Here is a 22,259-nt window from a genome sequence, read left to right as displayed (position 1 = left end):
GAAGTTGAATGGAAAGGCACTGGAGCGACGAACCTCCCTTGCTGTCTCTGCCTGGCCGGTTCCTCTCTCTCCACTGGGATTCTCTGCCTCTGACCCTATTACGGGGGCTGAGTCACTGGCTTACTGGTGCTCTTCCATGCCATCCCTAGGAGGGGTGCGTCACTTGAGTGGGTTGAAACACTGACGTGATCTTCCTGTCCAGGTTGGCGCCCCCCTCGGGTTCGTGCCGTGGGGGAGATCTTCGTGGGCTATACTCGGCTTTGTCTCAGGGTAGTAGTTTGGTGGTTGAAGATATACCTCTAGTGGTGCGGGGGCTGTGATTTGGCAAGGTGGGGTTATATCCTGCCTGTTTGACCCTTTTAAACAATAGATATTTTAGAAATGCGAATGACTTAGAAACACAAATGATGGTCACCTTATACAGTGCCTTGCGAAAGTATTCGGCCCCCTTGAACTTTGCGACCTTTTGCCACATTTCAGGCTTCAAACATAAAGATATAAAACTGTATTTTTTTGTGAAGAATCAACAACAAGTGTGACACAATCATGAAGTGGAACGACATTTATTGGATATTTCAAACTTTTTTAACAAATCAAAAACTGAAAAATTGGGCGTGCAAAATTATTCAGCCCCCTTTACTTTCAGTGCAGCAAACTCTCTCCAGAAGTTCAGTGAGGATCTCTGAATGATCCAATGTTGACCTAAATGACTAATGATGATAAATACCTGTGTGTAATCAAGTCTCCTTATAAATGCACCTGCACTGTGATAGTCTCAGAGGTCCGTTAAAAGCGCAGAGAGCATCATGAAGAACAAGGAACACACCAGGCAGGTCCGAGATACTGTTGTGAAGAAGTTTAAAGCCGGATTTGGATACAAAAATATTTCCCAAGCTTTAAACATCCCAAGGAGCACTGTGCAAGCGATAATATTGAAATGGAAGGAGTATCAGACCACTGCAAATCTACCAAGACCTGGCCATCCCTCTAAACTTTCAGCTCATACAAGGAGAAGACTGATCAGAGATGCAGCCAAGAGGCCCATGATCACTCTGGATGAACTGCAGAGATCTACAGCTGAGGTGGGAGACTCTGTCCATAGGACAACAATCAGTCGTATACTGCACATATCTGGCCTTTATGGAAGAGTGGCAAGAAGAAAGCCATTTCTTAAAGATATCCATAAAAAGGGTTGTTTAAAGTTTGCCACAAGCCACCTGGGAGACACACCAAACATGTGGAAGAAGGTGCTCTGGTCAGATGAAACCAAAATTGAACTTTTTGGCAACAATGCAAAATGTTATGTTTGGCGTAAAAGCAACACAGCTCATCACCATCCCCACTGTCAAACATGGTGGTGGCAGCATCATGGTTTGGGCCTGCTTTTCTTCAGCAGGGACAGGGAAGATGGTTCAAATTGATGGGAAGATGGATGGAGCCAAATACAGGACCATTCTGGAAGAAAACCTGATGGAGTCTGCAAAAGACCCGAGACTGGGACGGAGATTTGTCTTCCAGCAAGACAATGATCCAAAACATAAAGCAAAATCTACAATGGAATGGTTCAAAAATAAACATATCCAGGTGTTAGAATGGCCAAGTCAAGGTCCAGACCTGAATCCAATCGAGAATCTGTGGAAAGAACAGAAAACTGCTGTTCACAAATGCTCTCCATCCAACCTCACTGAGCTCGAGCTGTTTTGCAAGGAGGAATGGGAAAAAATTTCAGTCTCTCGATGTGCAAAACTGATAGAGACATACCCCAAGCAACTTACAGCTGTAATCGCAGCAAAAGGTGGCGCTACAAAGTATTAACTTAAGGGGGCTGAATAATTTAGCAAGCCCAATTTTTCAGTTTTTGATTTGTTAAAAAAGTTTGAAATATCCAATAAATGTCGTTCCACTTCATGATTGTGTCCCACTTGTTGTTGATTCTTCACAAAAAAATACAGTTTTATCTTTATGTTTGAAGCCTGAAATGTGGCAAAAGGTCGCAAAGTTCAAGGGGGCCGAATACTTTCGCAAGGCACTGTAGGTGGGCGCTGCTAATAAACTGCCTGGACCTTAAACCGGCAAAGCCTCTCCAAACAACCAAACTGAAAACAAAAGGACATTATTGCAGCAACTTTATATAATGAACATCTTTCATCTTAAATAATGTCACACATTAATTAACTCACTGATGGTCAAACTCAACACATACCGTTGAGAACAAATAAACCACACCCCAAAAATGGTCAAACATAATCCTTACAGATTTAGTCCAAAGAAAGGATTTTCTGTGAAACGGTTTCACTGAACATTCCAAGAGCAGGAAAATAGACTTATAATAAGATTATTGAATGGATGTAGGTTTATGATAGCTAATGATTATGACCTAGCCTGGTAGCCAGATCTGGTTCTGTTTTATATGGGGCCATATGACAACAAACTCACCACAAATTGACTTGAGTTGAAGTAGATTTGTCATCCGGGCTACGGATGACCATGAGGTAGAAGTTAACATTAACCACCGATCTAGGATCAGATTATCTTACTCCCAAACCTAACTTTTACCCATTGGGATGAAGGAAAATAGATCTTACGCACGATCAGTGAAAGCCTGCTTGTTGGTGACTACGTCCTGGTGCAGCTCTTGGTGGCAGTGCCAGTTGGCATGGGTCAAGTGTATGGCTGTGACTGCACCTGGAATGGAGGTATCTTCATTGTAGCCCTGCTGCTTTCATCCCCAACCATCTGCCTGCATGCTGTACTGTGCTGTAATGTTGGCGTGGTCTCCGGTAAGAGAATTCCTCTCATAGAAAAGTGTACACCTGACCTTTAACCCTAGCCCAGACGACTGTGGAAGTGGTGATTGAGATACAACAGACAAAGCTTGGTTTTAATGGCTAAACTAATGAGCAATCGCAATGGATATTCTCTTTAGTGATATGGTCTAATAACAGTTACATCACAGAAAAACTAGGAGCTGTACTTCTAAAAGAATGTTTCCACTGTGGGGTCGAAGCGTTGTCTCGTGGGCTGCACAAGCAGCCAATTCTTTTTTTTCACTAATTGGTCTTTTGACAAATCATAACAGCACTAAAAAAAAGAGCTGATGTGAAAAGATCTGATGTGATTAGTCAAAAGACCAATTAGTGGAAAAGATATCAGAATCGGGCTGCTGGACATTGGTCAACATGTAATGTACTGCTGTCACATTATGAATGTACAGTTGAAGTCGAAGTTTACATACACTTTAGCCAAATACATTTAAACTCAGTTTTTCACAATTCCTGACATTTAATCCCAGTAAAAATTCCCTGTTTTAGGTTAGATCACCACTTCATTTTAAGAAGTTGAAATGTCAGAATAATAGTAGAGAATGTTTTAGTTCAGCTTTATTTTTGTCTTCACATTCCCAGTGGGTCAGAAGTTTACATACACTCAATTAGTATTTGGTAGCATTGCCTTTAAATTGTTTAACTTGGGTCAAACGTTTCAGGTAGCCTTCCACAAGCTTCCCACAATAAGTTGGGTGAATGTTGGCCCATTCTGGTGTAACTGAGTCAGGTTTGTAGGCCTCGTTCCTCGCACACGCTTTTTCAGTTCTGCCCACAAATTTTCTATAGGATTGAGGTCAGAGCTTTGTGATGGCCACTCCAATACATTTACATTTACATTTAAGTCATTTAGCAGACGCTCTTATCCAGAGCGACTTACAATACCATGACTTTGTTGTCCTTAAGCTGTTTTTCCACAACTTTGGAAGTATGCTTGGGGTCATATCCATTTATAAGACCCATTTGCGACCAAAAGCTTTAACTTCCTGACTGATGTCTTAAGATGTTGCTTCAATATATCCACATAATTTTCCTGACTCATGATGCCATCCATTTTGTGAAGTGCACCAGTCCCTCCTGCTGCAAAGCACTCCCACAATATGATGCTGCCACCCCCGTGCTTCAAGGTTGGGATAGTGTTCTTTGGCTTGCAAGCCTCCCCCTTATTCCTCCAAACATTATGTCCAAACAGTTCTATTTTTGTTTCATCAGACCATCAGAGAACATTTCTCCAAAAAGATAAATGCTTTTTATGGCAGTTTTGGAGCAGTGGCTTCTTCCTTGCTGAGCTGCCTTTCAGGTTTTGTCCATATAGGACTCGTTTTACTGTGGATATAGATACTTTTGTACCTGTTTCCTCCAGCATCTTCACAAGGTCCTTTGCTGTTGTTCTGGGATTGATTTGCACTTTTCGCACCAAAGTATGTTCATCTCTAGGAGACAGAAAAAATATATTTTCAGATCGGTATGATGGCTGCATGGTCCCATGGTGTTTATACTTGCATACTATTGTTTGTACAGATGAATGTGGTACCTTCAAGCATTTGGAAATTTCTCTGAAGGATGAACCAGATATGTGGAGATCTACAATTTTTTTCAGAGGTCTTGGCTGCTTTCTGTTGATTTTCCCATGATGTCAAGCAAAGAGGCACTGAGTTTGAAGGTAGGCCTTGAAATACATCCACAGGTACACCTCCAATTGACTAAAAGGATGTCAATTAGCCTATCAGAAGCTTCTAAAGCCATGACATCATTTTCTGGAATTTTCCATGGTGTTTAAAGGCACAGTCAACTTAGTGTATGTAAACTTCGGATCCACTGGAATTGTGATACAGTGAATTATAAGTGAAATTATCTGTCTGTAAACAATTGTTGGAAAAATGACTTGTGTCATGCTCAAAGTAGATGTCTTAACCGACTTGCAAAAACTATAGTTTGCTAACAATACATTTTTGGAGTGGTTGAAAAAGAGTTTTAATGACTCCAACCTACTTCAACTGTACGTGTCTACTAAGTTACAAAAAAGAGCATTTCATCCTAAACATTAGGGAATTTTAAAAAAGACAGTTGAATATTATTGATTGTTTAGTTATTATTCTGGCATTTATTTTTATGTTCCGAGCTTTTGGTTACATAATGCAGTACAAGCAGCCAACTCCATACCATAATTAGCTGCAGTGGTACTTCTGAATGAATCTATGAAAACCCTTATCTAATCAGGTCCTTTTCTGAAGTGAGTCTGTTACATCACAGAGTAGAAAAATCAACAATACCTAGGGCTGTACTCATCATGCGTCTCAAAGTAGGAATGCCAGAAAAACGGATTCTATATCATAAACTCCTATTCTGATATGCATGATGCATATGGCCCCTGATCTGGAATCTGCTCTTAACTCCCCTTTTCCACCATATCTGTTTTCAGTTTGGTATACCAGCATGCACCTGGCCTTTCTGCCTGTCCGCTCTCACCTTCCACCATGGAAACCACAGCCATCCACAGACTGCCTCGGTTGGCGGTGACCTATTCCGAGGAGAACAGGCACTTCTACGGAGAGAGGAGAGGCTGTTCGAAAGTAGCACTTCAGGAAAGACTGCTGGAGGAGTGAAGATACGGCCGCATATCAAAAATTATAGGAAAATGTTAGCGATTGATAGTAAAGTCAACTCTGGAGTTTGGCATTTCAAAAACATATTGGCTTGGATATCAATAGCTATTTGGCTAGTGTTACAGTCAACGAGACCTCAGACTTCATTCATTTTTGCATCCTCTACTGTTCTCAATAGCATACAGACGTTTTCCCACCAGAGGGGTATCCTACGAAGCAGGTTTGAGGAGTTAGAGCTAACTTTGGTCAACCGAGGACAACTCAGGATAACCTGTCATACAAAAGTGTCTCACCTTTTAGCCAGGTAAATTTCTACGGCAACGAATCCTTCTGAACTAACCTGCTCCGAGTTGAGGACCAATGAAATCAGATTTCCTCCCTCTTGCAAAGACAGCGTCATCATCACCTTAATTTGAGGAAGGCAACACGCATGTATTAGTGAGAAGAAATTATTTTTCTTTGATAAGCACACTAAAGACTGCATTAACGATAAATTAATTGTAAAAATATATTCACGCAACATGCAACAATTTCAAAAGATTTTACAGTTCATATAAGAGTTACAGTTCATATAAGGAAATCAATCAGTGAAATAAATTCATTTGGCCCTAATCTCTGGATTTTACATGACTGGGAATACAGATATGCATCTGTTAGTCACAGATACACTATAAAGTGCACATCATTTGAGAAAAATAAGCTTTTTGTTTGTATGGAACATTTCTGGGATCTCTTATTTCATATCATGAAACATGGGACCAACACCTTACATGTTGCGTTTATATTTTTGTTCAGTATAAAACAATCTGTAACTAGACTACCTGGCTTCGTATTATGTTTCTTAGATTAGACGGGAGGTGGGGAGATACATATTAATGAGATTTGGAGAGGAATTTACAGTGCAGGAGATCATCACAGCAGTTCAGGCAGTGAGTTGTTAAAGGGTGCTCTCATATAGTCCTCTTCCAGCGAAAACAGGCTATTTTAGGTACTGTACATCACTGGCTTCTCCTCCTCTGCACTCGGAGGTAGATTCCTATCATCGGAGAAGCTATACTTTTTAGCCATTAGATCTGAAAATAGCGCCCTCGAGACAAAAATGGTCCCCAAAAATTGGGTACTATGTCACAAATGTGCACCATGCCAGCTCTCTCGCTCTCTTTCACTGAGGGGCTGGAATTCGAATTGGTAGGGGGCTGGCCCACGTGGGGGAAAATGTAAGGAAAATGGCAATGCACAACCAGAAAACAGTCGCTTTTAAACTAGGGATTTTGTGGCTAATTGAGGTAAAACAGTCATTCTGAACATAGATTATGGATGTATGAACTACACATTGACACATCCGGCCGAAAGTAGAATGTTTAAAAAAAATAATTACCAGTCTCCAAAGTATCATGTCTAGCATGCCCAGTGATTTTTTTGTTGTTATCAACATTCAGAAAGTTTGCATAGAAAATAGATGTGACAATTGCCTGCTACTACAGTGGGTTTCCATTTAACTATCGTGTTGATTAAAAACAGCTGGACGTAATGACGTCACCAAAAGAAAAACGACATTGCAAAAACCTAGTGTCAAATAAAAATAAATTGGTTGAAGTGTTTCCATTACCCATTTAGGCATTAATAAATTAGTGACACCTACCGGTTTCATGTACATTGTATCAGCTAGCCCGCAAAAGCCAGCATAGATAGAATGCAAGAAATTACTAATTTATTTTTATTTATTTTTATTTCACCTTTATTTAACCAGGTAGGCTAGTTGAGAACAAGTTCTCATTTGCAACTGCGACCTGGCCAAGATAAAGCATAGCAGTGTGAACAGACAACACAGAGTTACACATTGAGTAAACAATAAACAAGTCAATAACACAGTAGAAAAAAAAGGGTCTATATACATTGTGTGCAAAAGGCATGAGGAGGTAGGCAAATAATTACAATTTTGCAGATTAACACTGGAGTGATAAATGATCAGATGGTCATGTACAGGTAGAGATATTGATGTGCAAAAGAGCAGAAAAGTAAATAAATAAAAACAGTATGGAGATGAGGTAGGTATAATTGGGTGGGCTATTTACCGATAAGACTATGTACAGCTGCAGCGATCGGTTAGCTGCTCAGATAGCAGATGTTTGAAGTTGGTGAGGGAGATAAAAGTCTCCAACTTCAACTTTGCCATATTATAATAATTCTCATGTGCCAACGTAATCCCAATGGTCCGTGCCACGGTGAGATTTGCACTCCTGTAGATCTGAAGTAATTGGATGGTGAAACTTGAATCCAGCTAACCAGAAAAGCTAGGCAAAGTAATTCAGGCATTTTTGAAAGTCAAGACAATCCTTGTCCTGCAATGAAAATGTTTTTAACACTTTACTTGACACCCAGCGTCATAAGACGTTATAACACAGTCATAACAATGTCATAACAGTTGACAACTTGTCATAACCTGTCATAATATGGTCATAACACTTATGACACATTTAGACCTGTTGTCACATTTATAGCATTATTTTATGGCTGGTTATGACACCTAAATAAAAGGGTCTCAAAACCTACAAAACCTACCACACAAGGCAAAACATTCCATTACGCCATAGTCTACTCGTTTGATATAACGTTTTCTGAAATTGATAATTTTAAAATATCATTGTAACTGCACACAAATTGATGTCAGACATGCACCTGCCCCAATGCTATGTGGCTGATGAAGAGGCTGAAAGCAGGAGCAGATTTCAGGAGCAGGACAAAACACCTTCAAAACATATTTTTGACTGATGACTGACATAAGGGCATGCATGTGATAGGCCTGTCAGATTGCCAAGCGTGTGCAAAGCTGTCATCAACGCAAAGGGTGGCTACTTTGAAGAAACTCAAATATATTTGGATTTGTTTTACACTTTTTTAGTTACTACATCATTCCATGTGTTAATTCATAGTTTTGATGTCTTCACTATTATTCTACCATGTATAAAATAGTACAAATAAAGAAAAAACCCTGGAATGAGTAGGTGTCCAAACTTTTGACAGGTAGTGTAAGTATTCAGACCCTTTACTCAGTACATTGTTGAAGCACCTTTGGCAGCGATTACAGCATCGAATTTTCTTAGGTATGATGCTCGCTACATGCTTGGCACACCTGTATTTGGGTAGTTTCTCCCATTTTTCTCTGCAGATCCTCTCAAAATTTGTCAAGTTGGATGGAAAGCATCGCTGCACAGCTATTTTCAGAGATTCTCCAGAGATTTTTGATTGGGTTCAAGTCCGGGCTCTGGCTGGGCCACTCAAGGACATTCAGAGACTTGTCCCGAAGCCACTCCTGTGTTGACTTGGCTGTGTGCTTGGGGTCATTGCCCTGCTGGAAGGTGAATCTTCGCCCCAGTCTAAGGTCCTGCTCTGGAGCAGGTTTTCATCAAGGATCTCTCTGTACTTTGCTCCGTTCATCTTTCTCTCAATCCTGATTAGTCTCCCAGTCCCTGTCGCTGAAAAACATCCCTACAGCATGATGCTTCACCGTAGTGATGGTGCCAGGTTTCCTCCAGACATGAAGCTTGGCATTTGCTCTGACATGCACTGTCAACTGTGGGAACTTATATAGACAGGTGTGTCTTTCCAAATCATGTCCAATCAATTGAATTTACCACCGGTGGACTCAAATCAAGTTATAGAAATCAAGTTGTAGATTTTTAATACATTAGCAAAAATGTCTAAAAACCTGTTTTCACTTTGTCATTATGGGGTATTGTGTGTAGATTGATTAAATATAATTTTCCATCAATTTCAGAAAAAGGCTGTAACGTAACAAATTGTGGAAAATGTCAAGGGGTTTGAATACTTTTCGAATGCACTGTATGTAAGTGTCTTAACCAGCCAGAAAATAATGCAATATGTCACAACAGGTGTAAATGGGTCATGAGTGTTAAGACCATGTCATGATAAGTTACATCAGCTGTTATGACATTGACATGGTTATGACTAACGTTCCCTCCAAGCTGCATGCAGCTCCCAGGACTGCCGTGCAGAGCAAAAAATAAATATCAGCCCATGGAGAGAAGCACGAGATTGAACTTCACAACTTTCTAGAGTTTTCCCTGTTAACACTATCAGCGTTTCCCTTATCAACATTTCCCATGGCAATAGTGAATGAATCAACACAATATTAGCCACTTTCAATGCAACATACCGAAACAAAACTAACTATGCAAGAGATGTTGTTAACCATACTCTACACAGACCGGTGAGGCATAATCAATCAGAGCGGCAGTAGGCCTACATGCAAATAGACCATTGCAATTTATGGATCTGTGCCATTTATTTTGAACTGGACTGTGTTTACAGATGTGGTCATGAGTAGATGACTTGTTTTGAGATCAAAGCAAGAGCTGCATGTAGCCACATGCAATTTTTGTAATATATTTTGCCAGTTAGTAGCCCAGTTTTAATCATTTGTAGTCAGCAATAGAGGAGTGATTTCTTCCTACAAGAGCACAAAACATGCATTTCTAGACATCATTGAAAAGCAAGTCAGTTAAAAAGTTTTTTATTGCCTTAAAGGGGCAGTGTTGTATTTTGAGACAGGCTTGAATAAGGTAAGTAGCCAATAGGCTGATTCTTTGTAATAAATGTATTTTATTTTGTAAAGTGGTTTCTTGCATCAAACAACTTTTCAGTCACCTCCTTGTCTGAAGGACAAGTGGATAAACAGGTTAATGTCAAGCCCAATATAGGCTTACATTGAACACCACATGGTGGCTGCTACTGTAGGCTGAATGATAGAACAGCAGTTTCCATGTTAAAATATTATGGGATGCATTTTCTACATTGTTTTTGATGGTAGGCAACTCTAGTAGGCCTAAATTATGATTAACTAGCCACAGTAGCCTACTTGGCCACTGTTAAAACTGACTTAAAGTGGGTACAGCCTCAGTGTTCACAGTAAACGCGTTGCACAGCATTTTTACAAAGATCAAGTTTGCGCTCAGAGGACCTGAAATTTGCTCAGTGCTGAAAAAATGAGGGAACATTAGTTCTGACTGTGTCATAACATGACACTGGGTGTCAAGTGTTACCCAATTTTCATAGTAAAAAAAATGATTTCACAAGCAGTAGGCATTTAAAATTTAATGTGCAGTGAATCTTTATAGCCCCCAGTACCTTAATTATTTATTTATTATGAACCCCTTCAGTTTGTGCCGTGGGGGAGATCTTCTTGGGCTATTGGTGGTTGAAGATATCCCTCTAGCGGTGTGGGGGCTGTGCTTTGGCAAAGTGGGTGGGGTTATATCCTGCCTGTTTGGCCCTGTCCTGTCTCCCGAACCCTCCCATCTCAGCCTCCAGTATTTATGCTGCAATAGTTTATGTGTCGGGGGACTAGGGTCAGTCTGTTATATCTGGAGTATTTCTCCTGTCTTATTCGGTGTCCTGTGCGAATTTAAGACTTCTCTCTCTAGGACTACTTGGCCTGTTGACTCCTTGCTGTCTCCAGTCCACCTGGCCGTGCTGCTGCTCCAGTTTCAACTGTTCTGCCTGCGGCTCTGGAACACTGACCTGTTCGCCGGACGTGCTACCTTGTCCCAGACCTGCTGTTTACAACTCTCTAGAGACAGCAGGAACAGTAGAGATATGAAAAGCCAACTGACATTTACTCCTGAGGTGCTGACCTATTGCACCCTCTACAACCACTGTGATTATTATTATTTGACCCTGCTGGTCCTCTATGAACATTTGAACATCTTGGCCATGTTCTGTTAGAAGAGAAGAGGACTGGCCACCCCTGATAGCCTGGTTCCTCTCTAGATTCCGGCCTTTCTAGGGAGTTTTTCCTAGCCACATTGCTTCTACACCTGCATTGCTTGCTGTTTGGTGTTTTAGGCTGGGTTTCTGTACAGCACTGTGTGACATTCAATCATTTGTTGAATAAACCTGGGTCCATGGAAACCTGCCTAGTGTTGTAAATACACATTTGTAAGAGATTCTCTGAAACGTGTCCACAATCTTCTCTTTGTTGTACCATTTCTCCTCCCACTATCAGACGTGATGTGACTGCATGAACTATGCAAATCTGCGTGTGTCTGTGTGTATGTGTTAAACTTTGATACACTTTCAAACGCTGCTGTGACAGAGTCACACTCCCAGACATGTGAGAGCTGAAGGAGACTGGGGAAAAAGGTGAGAGATGGGAGGGGGATGGGGAGGAAAGGAGACAAGCGGTTGGACGAGGAAAGAAAAAAGGATTACTCAACAAAAAATTCACAGCCATTTCTTGCTTGTCCTCTTCCTCACATCTTCAACACTCTCCCCATTGCCTGAACTTCACGCTCATTAAAAACATGCCTGGGGGACAATTTCAAACACAGTCTCTAAGGACGGGTAGTTCTGATCTGATTCCTCAGGGAATACAGTGTCTGCTGCTTTCATTCTCACACGTGACAAACATCAACAACTGATTTAGACTGGGAAAACCAGACAAACTCTCTGCATTCAATCTATCAAATGTATTTTATTAAGCCTTTTTTGACATCAGCAGTTGTCACAAAGTGATTTACAGATGCCCAGCCTAAAACCCCAAAGAGCAAGCAATGCAAGGCAGAAGCACAGTGACGAGGAACAACTCAGTGATATCAACTGATGAACAGGGTAAAGAGAGAACCCAGCAGATACTGCAGGATTAGTTGTCAAACCCTGCTCTACTCCATTCTACACACTACTGATCGACACCACATTACACTGGACTCTAACCTTTCAGTGACTGAATAGACTGACAGACAGTCTGTGATAGTGGGATGAAGTGTCACTTCCTTTGTGAATGTACTGTCAGCAATGTGACTCTCCACCTCAAGGATCCAACATTACCTACTACTCCCACATGAGCATGGGGGAAGGTGGTGGACTGAGCTGAACCTGTGAAGGATAGCACTTGCCACACACACACAAACAAACACACACACACACACACACGGGACTCCCTAAAAACCTGCTATTTGATACAGAAATTACTTTTCGTAGGATAGGAGAAGTTACACAGCAGGTTAGGAGAATTAGGTTAAGGGTTGTGGTTAGCGAAAATGCTCACCTAACCTACTATGAAAAGTCACTTGTATCGAAGTACTGTGTTTTTTTAGTGGGACACGCACACACCATCTGTTAATCTGTCATAGGTCTAAACATTGATCAGAGGAAGAAAGATTAACTCCTGGGATTTTGATATTCATGATAACTGTATCTTTGTCACATGCTTCACAAACTGGTGTAGACTAAATGAAATGTTTACTTACAACAACGCAGAGGCAAATTTAAAAATAGAAAAATAATAACGCGAGGACTAAATACACAATGAGTAACAACAACTCGGTTGTATACATGGGTACCAGTATCGAGACGATGATCTAAAGTCAGGCATTTTAGAAAAATGTAATACGAGTGATATCATTTTGGTAGGCACCGTTAAGAGTGCTGTGGTGACTCAGTCCACAGCGAGTCTGATGTAAACAACAAGCAAATAGTGGTGATTTGAGATTTTCAGAACCATGGACAGCGATCGTCTCAGGTGAAGCTGAAATATCACTGGGAAAATAAAACATTTATGCGAGAGGAGGCCTAACAGGGGAAAAAAAACTAAAGTAGACTCCTCACCAACGCTACGCTAGACTGTTCAGCCATATTGATTACAATTGTTAACCCTTTAGAATTGTGGTAGGCTTGATTACCAACAACGACGAGATGGCCTACAGGGAGAAGATGAGGGCCTGCAGAGTGTGGTGTCAGGAAAATAACGCATCACAGGAGGCAAACTACCTGCCCTCTAGGACACCTACACCACCTGATGTCACAGGAAGGCCATAAAGATCATCAAGGACAACAACCACCCGAGCCACTGCCTGTTCACCCCGCTATCATCTTGAAGGCGAGGTCAGTACAGGTGGATCAAAGCAGGGACTGAGAGACTGAAAAACAGCTTCTATCTCATGGCCATCAGACTGTTAAACAGCCACCACTAACATTGAGTGGCTGCTGCCAACACACTGACACACTCAACTCCAGCCACTTTAATAATCGGAATTGATGGAAATGTATGTAAAATATATCACTAGCCACTTTAAACAATGCTAATTAATATAATGTTTACATACCCTACATTACTCATCTCATATGTATTTGTATTTGTACATAATGTACTCTTTATCATCTACTACATCTTTATGTAATACATGTATCACTCGCCACTTTAAACTATGCCACTTTGTTTTACATACCCTACATTACTCATCTCATATGTATATACTGTACTCGATACCATCTACTGCATCTTGCCTATGCCGTTCTGTACCATCACTCATTCATATATCTTTATGTACATATTCTTTATCCCTTTACACTTGTGTGTAGTAGTTTTGGATTTGTTAGGTTAGATTACTCGTTGGTTATTACTGAGCTGTTGGAACTAGAAGCACAAGCATTTCGCTACACTCGCATTAACATCTGCTAACCATGTGTATGTGACAAATACATTTGATTTGATTTGATAAATATTAAGGAATACATCTGGAAAAAATGATTCTTTGAAAATGCATATAGGTGCCTCCACAACAATTGAACATCGACAGGACACATCGGCCCTCATGCAAATCACAGACTAGAATAAAGGTGTACAAGAATTCTGTGTTGTACAACAATGTGTTTGTGCATGATAGTCTTTGTATCATGTACACATGTCGGCTCCATAGCCCATAAGTAGACCTGTGACAATTCAGCCCCTAGCATGCGATAATGACAATGCTTAATTGGATCTAAATAAAGTACTGAAGTGAGACTGCATGTGAGTGTATGAATTCTGTATGTTTGTCTGTGTGTATTGTTGGTACACTTTGGCATGTTAGCTGTCCCCCCTGCCGTCCCTCTCCGGCCATAGTCTCAGTGTGACAGGACAGGCATTAATAACTGTGATTTCCTCTGTGTGGAGAGCAAAAAAGGCGAGAGAAATAGCGAGCTCAAAGTCCCACCAGTCCCAATGTTCCCGTGGGCGGATGGGAGAGTGAGAAGGCTGAGAATACTGTGAATAGAACATAATCTTCTGATTCACTTCATTCTAGAACCATCTCTCTCTGTTGTAGTGGAGCTCTACTCCAGCCAGAGCCAGTGACGCTGCTGACTCTCCATGTTCAGACCAAATTTGTCTCCCATTTCCTGTAGGGAGTGACATGGAGAATCCACTGGAAGATGGAGAATCCATCTCTCCCATTGGCTGTGGTGAGCATCATAGAAGTGGAAGCATTGCCATGTGTGTCCGCTTTTTGTTCCGTAACCATACACTGGTGTACACAAGGCAGGTCCTCACTTCAACTGTAATGGATGTCCACGCTATACAATGCACACTGCTAGACAAAACAAGTCTCGCAGGAGACTACCTCACAAAATGTTCTCTTGAATCTATCAACAGTCCATTTCTAATTCCATAATGTGTTCATATCAAATCTAACCAGATAACAGCCAGAGGAGCATCCTCAAATAAACACTGCTCCCCCAACAAATATCATTTAAAAAAATATGTCATTAAGCAGATGCTTTTATCTAAAGTGACTTACAGTCATGTGTGTACATGATACTGATATTTCCCCACAGGGACAATAGATAAAGTATTGCATACATTTTAAGAACAGATGGTCCTGGGAATCGAACCCACTAACCTGGTGCTCTACCAACTGAGCTTCAGAGGACTAATATATTTAAGCAATAAGGCCCGAGGAGGTGTGGTATATGGCCAATATACCATGGTTAAGGATTGTTCTTATGCACGACACAATCCATTATAAAAAAACATTATATAGACATTACACATTTCTTTTAGACTCACATTTAGTTTTCAACAGTGGAGATTTGAGTAAAACTTGCTGTCTTTCTCTCTCTCTCCGACATGTGCAACATTGTTTCAGTATTCAAATTTGATCTCCTGCTGTCCCATCTTAATGAACGTGTCGGGAGTTGGGACGAGACAGAAAGGCAGGCACCGTTTCTCAACCGGTCAAAACCTTAATCAGCTGGCATCATTTTTATGGATATAAACAAAGAAATGTCAAATGAAGGTGAAACGAAACGAAGTGCAGCGAGTTTGCAGTCTTTCCAGCTTCAGTTTAAAAATATTGTGATAGATGTGTTATTGGCTAGCTCCTCTGAACAACAGTGTCCTGACGAGAGAGCACATTTTCAATGCCTGGCAAAATCGCTCCTCTTTAGCTCATTGTTATGTATGAATCTAAATAAATGTCACTAGAAAACAGCTTAAACAAATACAAATGCCGCTACTGTTATTCTGGCTGCATTATTTGACGTGACTGTAAGTTAGCCGTAGTTGGCTAGCTAGCAAGCAAGGGATATGAACATTTAGAACGAACGACTGGGTCGCGTCCATAGATACAGAACAAAAATACTGAAAGACTGGGTCTAGTCTCTGGCAACCGAACCGATAGAAGGAACGACCAGCCGGCTTGGGTAGCAACCCTAGATTTGTGTCAGGAATATATATTGTGGAAGGATGAAACAGTATGAATAAATTCATCAAAGTAACTTTCATGAAAATATGTAAATCATTATTTGAATATGTTGGTGACCCGTTGAATAAAAGTGATAATGACCTCGAAGCCAGTGTTTGGAGGACTTCGTCTCGGGCCTAACAACTCCTGTGCCAATATTTCCTCCAAACACCGGCTTCTCTGGCATTATCACTTAAATATGAGTAATTGATTAAAAAACAATGCAGATGGATTTCTCTGATGAATGGATCACATGCATAGCCTTTGAGTTTCTCAACTCCACGATTTACAGGTACAATGGAGTAATTTTATCGACTTGATCGAAATGTCAGTTGATAAAACATGTCAATTGAATGCTTTCAGTGTACCTATATTTGTCCTGTTAACGTGAGCTTTTCTTAGGGTGCTGAAATCCGTAGCATTTGCAACCTTTGCAAAGGTAGCCATTGTTTATTAATGGAGATAGAACAGCAGATGTTTTTATTTTGGCAGGGCATGCACAGAATGCTCTTTTTTAAACTTTAGCTTTCAAATCCAACTGATAACTATAACAATCAGGAGAAGCATTTACACAGGACAAACATACTGTAGGTGCAAGGAAAGCATAAACATTTAAATCTTGACTGACAGCAACTCGATGTAGTCGGAGGTGCAGTCCGTCCACGTGTCACTCAACTCCATTTTACATCGTGGAGTTGAGAAACTCCGCTACAGAGCCTCTAGAGATGTCTAAATGTTAGGTCTTCAATCGGCAAACCTAGACGGTTCTGAGGATTCAACTTACTGGTCGTGACTGCTCGTGAGCTTTCTGCTAAGAATCCCGGAAACGAGTCTCAACAAGGAGAATGAGGCGGTTACATCCGCATGATCATGAAGCGAACGCCAATGGTCTCGCGGAGGAATCGTTAGCCACGGTATTCCCTCTTGTGCGTAGGAAAATGGGCGGTTTTGGGGAAAGCTCGGTCACGCTGCGTGGGTGTTGAGTGTATAGTAAAGGGCTGCCACGGCAGTATTTAGCACAGTCTGCAGTCAGCCGCTCAGTCAACCAACAGCCCAACCACAGCTAAAACAGCTAAGAGCTTTTCAGCACCAAAAAACAGCGGACAGCTCCTCAATAAGCGAACACTATGGTTCTGATCTGGACACAGTTTGGAGTGAAAACCAAAAATGGCAAGTGCAAGGTCCGCGTTATGAACAGGAATGACAGCTCGGGCTCTTCATCAGGGGTAAGTTATATTTTTGAAATGTGTCTAAATTTCACTAATTTATAGATTGTTATGTATTATATCAAATGCAAGTAGCCCATGTCCATTAAACTCATGTATGTCATAAATTGTGCCTAATGGTTGTGTCATTAAAAGGTTGACAGTGAGTTTAAAGACTAGTGGTTTAATTGCTGAGAATATATAAATATTTAATGTTCCTTTTATTGTAAATGAGAATGTATTCTCAGTCAACTCATCTGGTAAAATAAGCAATGATATATATTTTTAAAGCTTATACACACGGTGTGTGAGCAGTTTGCACAATGTCAACGGGTTCTCCAGTAACCTACTGTATATGCTTTATACCCCTAATTTCAATGCAGACAGTGTAGCATAGTTGAGCCAACCAGGGCTCAGCTGGCATCTGTGGTGGGAGGTGCAGTCTGCTTCAAGATGCTCATACACACGAGTTCCCCCTATAGTCACGTTGCCAGCATTTAGATGCACAGACAGATCTGCATTACAGTCTAGAAGACTTAACTGGCCTGAATTGCATTTGCCATGGGCTAGTTTTCATACAATACTATCTTCACAGGCTGAATGTAATAATAAAGAATACATGTGGTAATTTGTATTCAAAGGACTGACAGGTGACAATTCCAAGTATGTGTCCTCTGAAACTAGTACTAGCACAGAAGGCTTGCTGACAATCATAGTCTACTTGTCTGGGTCATTCTCAATCAATTGTTGAATGTCACACCTGCTGGGTGTCATAAAGCTGCCTGGTGCTTGGAAATGCATTATTATGGGCATGGGAGTGAGAGCGCTATAAGGAGTGGTTGAAGTTTATAGCCCACAGCCCAGGGAATTAGTTCTCTTTCTATGACAGCTTATCCAGCTCTGGCTTTCGATGGCTTCATTGAGGCAAAGACATTTGTCCTTTTAAAACTTGGCTATTCTGTGTGCAGTAGAGCTCTAACGTTTTTCTTCTCCCACCCTGTTTCTCCAGGAGAACCAGAAGGACCAAGAGGTTCCCGTTCTGTCCAGGCCTATGGGGAAGGATTTCTACAAGGTCCTGGGTGTCGAGTCTGACTCCAATGAAGACGAAATCAAGAAGGCATACAGGAAGATGGCCCTGAAGTTTCACCCCGACAAGAACAGCGCTGCGGACGCCGCGGACAAGTTTAAGGAGATTGCAGAAGCTTATGAGATTCTGACCGACTCCAAGAAAAGGGTCATCTATGATCAGTTTGGAGAAGAAGGTGAGAGCCTTTCCTTCTTTCCCTTTGTCATTTGGCCGGCAAGTGCTGTTGTATCTAGCAAAAATCTACAGCACCTGGTCCCCCTGAGAGCCAGCCCATTAGTCAGCCAGCGACAAGAAACTTCAAAGTGCCACTATATAAATTTAGTAAGCCATCCAGAAGTGTTGAGCTAAATATACGAGTAAGAACTTTGTCTCAGAGTGGGAGAAGAATACAAGATTAGACAAGATGGAAGGTCACACTTCTGCCTGAGTGAACTGTACTAACTGAAGTTGTCTTTTTCTTTTGTGTCTCAGGTCTCAAGAACGGAGGCGGGGTGTCCATGGCAGGCAAAGAGAACAACCCCCATCACTATAGTTACCACGGCGATGCCCACGAGACCTTCTCAACATTCTTCCAGGGCTCCGACCACTTCGACATCTTCTTCGGGCCCGACGGCGAGGAGGAGCTTTTCAATCCCTTTAACCGTTTCACCTTCAGCAAAGGTGATGGTTACCATGGTAACTACGGCCCCAACGGCGAGAAACTTCGTCTCGGGCGACGGCAGGGCGTGGCGGTGGTGCACGACCTTCTGGTGACCCTAGAAGAGGTGTTCCACGGCTGCTCTAAGCACATGAAAATCACGCGGCACCGCCTCAACCCAGACGGCCGCAGCCTTCGCACTGAGGACAAGGTCCTGAACGTGGTGGTGAAAAAGGGATGGAAGGAGGGTACCAAGATCACCTTTCCCAGAGAGGGTGACGAGACGGCCAATAGCAAACCCGCTGACGTGGCCTTCATCCTCAAGGACAAGAAACACCCCCACTACAGGAGAGACGGGTCCAACATAGTCTATACGGCAAAGATCACCCTCAAAGAAGTACGTTTGTGTTCATGTGAACTTGTGTGTCAACTTAACATTGATATGGTTATTTAATGCAGTTATTATTAGCAGATGTACAGCACTGCCATACTTTCAGTGTAACATAATGCTTCAGGCATAGCTGAAGTATGCCACTTCTGTACTTTAGATAATGGCTCAAATTGGTGGCTGTAGGGAGAACACTTTGTTCTATTCAGAGCCCCTCTCAGCTAACCCCTACTGCTCCAACCTTGTCCTTAGCCCAGCTAACAACCCCCCAATACAACACAGTGCCCACCAACACCTCCCCTCACTTACCTCATCGGCCCCTACAGAGAACAGCATCAGCAGTAGCTAAATATAGCCTCTGTCAGCCGCCCGCTCACACTGCTTTCACTTTGCTCCCCCACTGACTCCTCTGCTCTGTGCCAGCCTTTAGCTTCCTCTCTCTCTGGCTTACAATCACTCACTCCCACATCCTACGCTCCTCAGATTAGCATGCTAGTGTTCACAGACATTGCAGGCTCTTCAACAAGCGCCTCTTCATCTTCCCCTGGCCCCACTCAGTCACTCTGTTGAGTACCGACACCCACAGCCAGAATAGAGAGAACATTACTGGTATAGCATTTGTAACACTTATCGTTGCATAACAGAGCAAAGCATCGCCTTTGGGGGTAAATTGCTCCACATTTGAGTCTGATATAACACTCACTTAAGAAAATTGCCCTGGTTAGTTTCATACATTATGTTATGGGGTCAACTGCTTCCACTGTTATGTAACCAAATGCTCTCAACATAAAAGGAGGAAGATTAACAAATACTGTCTTCCTCGCTCTTTCCAGGCTCTATGTGGATGCACAGTCAACGTCCCCACCCTCGACAACAGGACGATGCCACTACCGTGCAGTGACGTCATCAAGCCCGGCGCCATTCGACGGCTGAGGGGCGAGGGGCTGCCCCATGCCAAGACCCCCACCACACGTGGCGACCTGGTGGTGGAGTTCCAGGTGGCCTTCCCTGACAGGATCCCTCCCCAGTCCAAAGAGATCATCAAACACAGCCTCAGTGGGTGCTAACATGCTATCGTGCTAACGACCACAACAGCTAGCCGATACAATCACAGCCTTGCTAGGTACTATGACAATCCAGCACAGCTTCTCTCTGTGCTTGGTTAAGAGACAATGGCAGGAATGGAATCTTTAAAAACATATATACCTTTTTGATTATAGGCACTATTCATCATCTACAATGCCACGGGGGGAAAGGTTTACAGTTTAACAGGCCAATGGACTCCTGAGTGTCTGGGCACGTTTTCTGACTGACTGACTAGCCTTTCTCTTGAACGAAAAATGGTAGAGGTACTCTTACTGTGTTGCCAATATCAAGAATGTGGTATGTCAATAGAGTCATTCGACTCATTAGAGAAGCCTGAGGTAGTTGATTGTCACATGGCAAAATTATTCTACCAGTTGTATGGTGTTCATATGTCTGCACTTTTACATTGATTTATTACAATAAATAAACAAATATGTACTTGTGTACAAGACTGTACTAATGTACAAATATAGTTATAACTGTCTCTAAAAGAGATTAATTTGTCAAATATTCAACTGAATCATTTGAAACATTTGTATATATTTGTGCTTTAACTTATACCAGATGTTAATGTATTATTCTAAATTGACAAATGGACAAAGAAAAGCATGTTAAATAAATGAAAATAACTGAATTTTTAAAAAAGGTTGTGTTTTATTGTTTTATTAAAATGTTCAACACTGGTCATGAACTATGATTCAGGATAAGAATAAGCATGTCCATATAACAAAAGGAAATGTAAAATACACTGAACAAAACAAAAAATACATTCAGCATTTTACTGAGTTACAGTTCATATAAGGAAAACAGTCAATTGAAATAAATTCATGAAGCCCTAATCTATTGATTTCACATGACTGTGAATACAGATGTGCATCTGTTGGTCATACCTTAAAAAAGGTACAGGCATGGATCAGAAAGCCAGTCAGTATCTGGTGTGACCAACATTTGCCTCATGCAGCGCAGCACATCTCCTTCACATAGAGTTGATCAGGCTGTTGATTGTGGCCTGAGGAATGTTGTCCTGCTCTTCAATGGCTGTGTGAAGTTGCTGGATATTGGAACACGCTGTCGAACACGTCGATCCAGAGCATCCCAAACATGCAGGCTATGGAAGAACTGGGACATTTTCAGCTTCTAGGAATTCTGTGCAGATCCTTGCGACATGGGGCCATGCATTATTATTATCATGATTCCAAGTGTTATTTCAATGTGTTGATGTCTTCACTAGTATTCTAAAATGTTCAAAATAGTACAAATAAAGAAAAACCCTTGAATGAGTAGGTGTGTCCAATTTTAGTACTGTATCTCTCTCTCATTCATATTCACTGAACAAAAATATAAGTGCAGCATGTAATCTGTTGGTCCCATGTTTCATGGGCTGAAATTTAAAAAACTCAGAAATGTTGGTTTTCCCTACCTTTGTTTAAGGTATCTGTGACCTACAGATACATATCTGTATTCCCAATCTGTGAAATCCATAAATTAGAGCCTAATTCATTTATTCCAATTTACTGATTTCCTTATATGAACTGTAACTCAGAAAAATCGATGAAATTGTTGCATTTACATTTTTGTTCAATGTACTATGAAGACTTAACTTCATAATACAGTAAATTAGATAAACCTCACATTAATCCTGACTACAAACAATCTTGATTATGTGAAGAGTTGGAGAGAACTCTTGGGCGAGGCAATGCCTCCTGCAATTGCCATCTTGCAACAGAATTGAGGAAGACTAATGAGGCCTACTACCTCCAAGTGCAGATCAGCCAGTTGACCCAGAGTAATGAGTACATAAGCTGTTCAAGATTATCAGTGGTGTCAGTAGGTTTTGAGCAGTACTGTTGGTTGAAAGAGTGTCGGTATTGCATCATAGACAGGTTAGCTGACAACCTCACGAAAACA

The 22,259-nt window shown here is 41.5% G+C and overlaps 1 protein-coding gene across 1 annotated transcript; it reads left to right on the top strand.

Moving 5' to 3' along the window:
• The first annotated feature begins 16,975 nt into the window (after window positions 1-16,975).
• LOC135543931 (dnaJ homolog subfamily B member 5-like) lies at window positions 16,976-21,616 on the top strand. Its single transcript, XM_064971253.1, has 4 exons — window positions 16,976-17,174; window positions 18,163-18,415; window positions 18,712-19,274; window positions 20,099-21,616. Exons 1-4 carry the CDS (start codon window positions 17,076-17,078, stop codon window positions 20,330-20,332), a joined length of 1,149 nt encoding a protein of 382 aa, XP_064827325.1. The 5' UTR covers window positions 16,976-17,075; the 3' UTR covers window positions 20,333-21,616.
• Window positions 21,617-22,259: the final 643 nt, after the last annotated feature.

This window comes from Oncorhynchus masou, chromosome 8 (assembly GCF_036934945.1).
Source record: "Oncorhynchus masou masou isolate Uvic2021 chromosome 8, UVic_Omas_1.1, whole genome shotgun sequence".
Classification (NCBI taxonomy): Eukaryota; Metazoa; Chordata; class Actinopteri; order Salmoniformes; family Salmonidae; genus Oncorhynchus; species Oncorhynchus masou.
Note: the sequence above shows the minus strand (reverse complement) of the source record. Positions and strands in the feature narration are given on the sequence as shown.

What these genes read in the sequence shown, in the direction of transcription:
- LOC135543931 (XM_064971253.1), top strand. Translation starts at nt 17,076, where the DNA reads ATGGTTCTGATCTGGACACAGTTTGGAGTGAAAACCAAAAATGGCAAG. An exon ending in GCTCGGGCTCTTCATCAGGG is followed by an intron (nt 17,175 to 18,162) that starts GTAAGTTATATT and finishes CTGTTTCTCCAG; the next exon opens with GAGAACCAGAAGGACCAAGA. An exon ending in CAAAGATCACCCTCAAAGAA is followed by an intron (nt 19,275 to 20,098) that starts GTACGTTTGTGT and finishes CGCTCTTTCCAG; the next exon opens with GCTCTATGTGGATGCACAGT.